Raw genomic sequence first — 6,374 nt, 5'->3', positions numbered from 1 at the left:
ACAGGTGTTTTTTTTATACAGATAACAAGTTCAAACAGGTGCCATTAATACAGGTAACGAGTGGAGGACAGAGGAGCCTCTGAAAGAAGTTACAGGTCTGTGAGAGCCAGAAATCTTGCTTGTTTGTAGGTGACCAAAGAAGTATTTTCCACCATAATTTGCAAATAAACAAATAAAAAATCCTACAATGTGATTTTCTGGATTTGTTTCTTCTCATTTTGTCTGTCATAGTTGAAGTGTACCTATGCTGAAAATGACAGGCCTCTCTCATCTTTTTAAGTGGGAGAACTTTCACAATAGGTGGCTGACTAAATACTTTTTTGCCCCACTGTATAACAGCCTCCACTCTCCTAGGAAGGTTTTCCACTAGATGTTGGAACATTGCTGCTGGGACTTGCTTCCATTCAGCCATGAGCGTTTGTGAGGTCGGGCACTGATGTTGGACAATTAGGCCTGGCTCTCAGTTGGCATTCCAAATTAATCCCAAAGGTGTTCGATGGGCTTGAGGTCAGGGCTCTGTGCAGACCAGTCAAGTTCTTCCGTACCGAACTCCACAAACCATTTCTTTATCGACCTCACATTAGGCACGGGGGCATTGTCATTTTGAAACAGGAATGGGCCTTCGCCAAACTGTTGCCACAAAGTTGGAAGCACAGAATCATCCAGAATGTTATCGTATGCTGTAGCGTTAAGATTTCCCTTCACTGGAACTAATGGGCCTTGACCAAACCATGAAAAACAGCCCCAATCTTTAGTTGGCTGTATGCATTCGGGCAGGTACCATTCTCCTGGCATCCGCCAAACCCATATTTTTCCTCCCGACTTCCAGGTTTTGAAGCGTGATTCATCATTCCAGTGAACGCGTTTCCACTACGCCAGAGTCCAATGGTGGCGAGCTTTACACCATTCCAGCCGATGCTTGGCATTGCACATGGTGTTCTTAGGCTTGTGTGTGGCTGCTTGGCCATGGAAACCCTTTTCATGAAGCTTCCGACAGTTATTTAGCTGACGTTGCTTCAAAGCATTTTGGAACTTGGTAGTGAGTGTTGTAACCAAGGACAGAGGAATTTTATACTCTATGCACTTCAGCACTTGGCAGTCCCGTCCTGTGGGCTTGTGTGGCCTACCACTTCACGGCTGTTTCCACTTAATAGCACTTACAGTTGACCGGGGCAGCTCTAGCAGGCAGAAATATGACGAACTGACTTGGTGGCATCCTATGAAGGTGTTCCATTGAAAGTTGTTGAGCTCTTCAGTAAGGCCATTCTATTGCCAATGTTTGTCTATGGAAATTGCATGGCTGTGTGCTCGATTTTATAAACCTGTCAGCAACTGGTGTGTCTGAAATACCCAAATCCACTCATTTGAAGTGGTGTCCACATACTTTTGTGTGTATATACTGTAGGTGGGTGAGGAATCCACTAAAAGTCAATCCACACAGTGTGATGGTCAGTTAGATTTGAATCAGAGTTTATAGGATCACTACAGTTATAGACAGTATACCAGAACCCAACCACAGACTAGAAAACAGCCAGCACTAGGACCCACAATAAATACAATCAAGGTACAAAACTCGCCATCATAACAACAACAAGGAGAGAGCGGTGACTCAATGTGATTAAATGCTGTGGCCCATCAAAACAGCAATGTAACGGAGACTGTGTTTCCAGTATGATAGCCAGGAGAGAAGAAGAAGCACTGTTAGAGGAAATTGTAGTTAAGATGATTAATTATGTATACATTATTGATTAGAACCATTTATTCTAATACTATTATGTTATGATATGAAAAGTAAAAGTTATTGGTTAAGCTGTTACTGAAAATGTAAGCAGAACTAATTTGATTGTCTGTGCCTCTTGGGGAGGTCAAGGGGGAGAAAAAGCTTTTCAGACAAGATAAGAATGTTTGGGTTTTGTTCCATTGGTGAGAGAAAAGTATATCTTTTAGACAGGTTGTAATGTTCTTGCTTGTAGTGAATGATGCCAGTCTTAGTCCATCTCATTTGTTCAATGGTCAAGCGGCAGGGAACGGAGCATCTACTGACAACAATCAGGTGGCTTCACAAAATGCAGGTAAGCATCTACAAGACATGTTAAATGAAAACGGAAAAAACTAAGTTGCAGCTGCCATTTTCTATCAGAATATTAATCTTTTTTTCTCATTAATCTCTGTAGCATCAAGTGCAATCAAACCCTCAACTGAACACAGGTATATGTTTAATTCAGTCTTTGTATGAGATGATCAAGTACATCAACCTTTAACAGACTAAAGATCCTTTGCCTATTGCATTTTAGTATGGGAAATAACATCAAACCCTTCACCTCTACCTAGCTGATTAAATTCAACTCCACGATTTACAATTGATTTGCGCAGTGACTAGCTGTAAAAACAGCTTTCTTATTTTCTCACCTCTATTGCTTTTCTTTAGTGAATGAGGTGACATCAACAAACTTTCTACCTCAACCTCCATTACCTACAACTGGTCCTCAAGGTAAATATATGAACAGCGGTCTTAGGCTTCTTCAGTGTAGTTCCAAAGTTGGCATTATAATCCAAATAAGAATAGTTTATTTTCTCTCACAACTTTTAGTGAACCAGGTAATCACTGTTGGTTTGGCAAACCCAGAGCTGAAAACCAGAAAAGAAATGCTCATGTGAGTAGCCCTTTTACTGCTTCTCACCCTTTTAAAGAGTTATAGAAATGTAGTCATAAGCAGCATTGAAGCGTCTTCAGACAATTGGACGCTTGAACAAAAAATTGAGTGTGGACTACAAAGGATGACAATAGCATCACCAATCTTTCCTGTCTTTCGCCATGTAGTTCGCTTTAATCTGACATTTGACCCCAACACTGCTTACCGCCACCTTAACTGGCTGATAAGGACCGTAAAGCCACTCTGAAGGCAGAGAAGCAGAACCAGCCGGAGCACCCCGACCGTTTCATCTACTGGAGACAGATACTGTGCAGGGAGCCCCTGGCTGGAAGCCTCTTTTACTGGGAGACAGAGTGGACGGGCCAGAAGGTGGGTTATTACTGCCATATAATTACTAGATGTGACAAAGCTTCTCAGGCTACGACCACATGACTGGAACACTCATGGGTACACACCAGAGGAGGCTGCTACTGAGGGAAGGACGGCTCCTAATAATGGCTGGAATGGTATCAAACATGTATTTGATATCATTCCATTGGCTCCATACCAGCCATTATTAGGAGCCGTCCTTCCCCCAGCAGCCTTCACTGGTACACACTTAATATAATTATATTTCTATGGTTGCTCCCTCATCATTAAGATTGCGTCAAAGTATGTTATGTACTTCAGAGATGCCCTTGATTTGAATCTGTCATGAATTGACTAGTATTAACTATTTTGGCTTTGAGTATTTTACTTAGTTTTTATTAATTGTCACTCTGATCACTATTGGTGTGGCCTACAGAGACCTGGACAGAAAGGAGGCTGACGACAGCAGCAGGCTGGGCTACAACGAGCACTCGTGGAGCCTGAACTGGTCTGGGACGGCCTTCTCAATGTGGCATGCTGGGAAGGAGACACAGCTAGGCACAACCAAGACTCGCAGGATGGGGGTGTACCTGGACCAACATGAAGGAGTACTGGCCTTCTACAGGATGTCCAACAACCAGGCCCATCTCATCCATTCCATCTAGACAGACTTTACTGGCCCCCTCTATCACGGGTTCCGCTTCTAGTCAGGGGTCGGGGCATCTGTGACTCTATGTCAACTGGACTAGTTTATACAACTGATAGGAAAGTTCCAGTATTAGGTGCTGATTTGCTGATAGCTTGTTCCAGCCATATCTTAGCTGCTGTCCTATTGCCATGTGTCCTTTTGGCTTGATATTTAAGAATGATATTTAAATGCATGATTGATAAAAATAAATAAAAATTGCATAAACAAAGTTGCTTGAAGTGAATTTCGAATTGTTTTCAAAATACCAGGAGAAACTTATCTTCTGTTTGAAATTAGATCAGGGCCATTTTCATTTGAACACAAATGAGTTTCCTGAATAAGACGATATGTTATATAAATCCAGGGGCGCAACATTTGTTTTAGATTATGGGGGAGGGGATATATACAGTACCAGTCAAAAGTTTGTACACTCGAAGAGGTCTGTATATATAGTTTACTTGAATCAAACACCCTGACAATCTACTCCCCATGCCTTCTGCGCTCCCCTCCCAAAATGCTATGCTGGGAATGAGTTCACTGTTTTTCATCTCTCGCCCGTTGCATCAGGAAAAGGTCCCCTGCCGAACTACCTGACACTCTCTTCATCATCCATTAACATACACAATGAGCAGGTGGAAGCTGCCTGACACCTGACAACACAGGTAAAGTGTCATTGCAGTTCAATGGGAACGCAGTGGTCCGGGTGACAGACAATACCTGTCCCACATATGCAGGACACAAAGCCTGCCACTGCCCATCCCACAGAGGACCGACAGTGGGAGGTGGCATTTACTCAGGGTTTATAGGCAGAGCTCCTCTCCTGGTGACAGTCTATCCATCCCATCCGACTGTCTGTGAACATCGACTGCCATCTCCAAGCTGCAAAATGAGAGGTGGGCGTCTCTATGGTTTCCTATATGACAGGGAAGCATAACTGCAGATGTAGGTTCCAGAGTGGTTGAATGAGGACAAAGGAGTTAAGCTTTTGGTCTAGAGTAGCCAAGGGGGTGCACAACTCCTGTCCTACGATGGTGTGTGACGCTGCAGGTGTGTGTACAGTGTATGGAAGAGTGCATACTGTGGTGTAACTGTGTGCTTTACTCTGCTCTCTCCTACAGCTATCGTACTGCTGTGCTTGTTGGGGGCCGCTCTGGCCAATGAATACAGCTGGAATAGCCCTGGAGAGACAGCAAAGGACCCCAAAACAGAGAACTGTAAGGGATAGAGAGTAGGAAGGGAGACACTAAACACACTGAGGATGGTAAACAGCGAGGAGTGTTGAGAACCACTGTCTAATCCTTTGTCCTGTGTGTCTGTCTGTCTGTGTGTCTGTGTCCACACAGTGTGTCTGGCGGACCAGGCCTCCTGCGGCTGCTGCCTGATGCAGAAGCAGATGTGGAGGATGGAGCAGTTTTTCAACATGAGTCTGAACGAGCTGCAGAAGGGCCTGGAGAAGGCAAAGGCCGTGGTCAACAATGTCCGCGGTGAGACCATCTGACCTCAACCACTATCTCCATTACCACATCAACACCGGCCAATGTGTCAAATTTTGACTGGAAACCAAATGGCTTGCTGTTATTTTGTCCCATTGTATATTCATTTCTCTGTCCTTCTCTCTCTCTTTCCATCTGCAGCGAGCCGTAGTGCCTTCTCCGTGGCCCTGACCAACACACGCCGTTGCGAGGGCCCCTTCCGTGAAGCTAAGACCATTGTCTACCAGTACATCTTCGTCAACCTAGGTGAGGGCTACAACAACCGCACCGGCATCTTCACTGTGCCCCGCTCCGGTGTCTACAGCCTGGCCCTCACCGTGTACAGTGACTCGGGTGCCCCCGGCGCCAACCTGGCCGCGTGCGCCAACCTGATGGTGAACGGGCGCCAGGTGGCGGGCTGCAGCGAGCAGAACCAGCAGGACCAAGAGGACAGCACCACCACGGTGATGGCCATCCAGCTGCAGGCCGGGGACAAGTTGTCCGTCACCCTGCCCATCGGATGCTTCCTGTGCGACGACCAGAGCCACTACAACACCTTTTCCGGCTTCCTGCTCTACGCCACCGACTAAGTCTAAGCTGAGGCTGAGGCTACCACACCCCACCACCTTCGCCCTGTCTTTAACTCCTTTGCCCAGTCCTGCTTCTGGAAGGGAACTTGGAGCTGGTCTTGAGGCTCTGTGATGAGTGTTTGATCAGAGGCCAGCTCCTCCAGTGAATGTCAATCAGAACCCCATTCATCTTTCTAGGACAGCCTTGACAGTGATGGGAAGAAAGCTGTTTGCTTGTGTTAGATTTTGTTTTGAAAATAAACCATGATTCTACAACAAGTACTTGGTCTGTGTTCTTTTACCTCTCTCTGTGTTGTTGTACTACTGTGTTCATACTAATACTAACATCACTTAATGATCCTAAGGGTCCACAAGCAGAGATAAACGTTTAATGTACTGGGATGAGTGAGGTAGAAGTACAGACACTGCGCAATGAAGATAAATGCCAAATGAGCATTTCAGATTTTTTTTTTGTAACAGTATATTTTTTATTGGAATTTCACCACTTTCACCCATATTAAGAGATGCAACAACAAAACAGCACTCACTTACACACACATATATATATATACACATGCATACACACCCATACATACACACACACCCATACATACGTACACCATTTTCCTCTTCCCGTTCGGTG

General features: G+C 44.9%; 1 protein-coding gene and 1 long non-coding RNA gene across 2 annotated transcripts; both read left to right on the top strand.

Annotated features, from left to right (window-relative positions):
* Nucleotides 1-2,594: 2,594 nt before the first annotated feature.
* LOC124005756 lies at nucleotides 2,595-3,679 on the top strand. Its single transcript, XR_006833686.1, has 3 exons — nucleotides 2,595-2,654; nucleotides 2,883-3,023; nucleotides 3,439-3,679. It is a non-coding gene; the product is annotated as an uncharacterized LOC124005756 (long non-coding RNA).
* Nucleotides 3,680-4,532: 853 nt separating this feature from the next.
* On the top strand, nucleotides 4,533-6,004 carry cbln20 (cerebellin 20). Its single transcript, XM_046313550.1, has 4 exons — nucleotides 4,533-4,583; nucleotides 4,809-4,904; nucleotides 5,034-5,174; nucleotides 5,325-6,004. The coding sequence occupies exons 1-4, from the start codon at nucleotides 4,577-4,579 to the stop codon at nucleotides 5,750-5,752; spliced, it is 672 nt and encodes a 223-aa protein (XP_046169506.1). The 5' UTR covers nucleotides 4,533-4,576; the 3' UTR covers nucleotides 5,753-6,004.
* Nucleotides 6,005-6,374: the final 370 nt, after the last annotated feature.

This window comes from Oncorhynchus gorbuscha, linkage group LG19 (assembly GCF_021184085.1).
Source record: "Oncorhynchus gorbuscha isolate QuinsamMale2020 ecotype Even-year linkage group LG19, OgorEven_v1.0, whole genome shotgun sequence".
Classification (NCBI taxonomy): domain Eukaryota; kingdom Metazoa; phylum Chordata; class Actinopteri; order Salmoniformes; family Salmonidae; genus Oncorhynchus; species Oncorhynchus gorbuscha.
The sequence above is the reverse complement of the archived record's forward strand: the minus strand, read 5'-3'. Positions and strand labels throughout refer to the sequence as shown.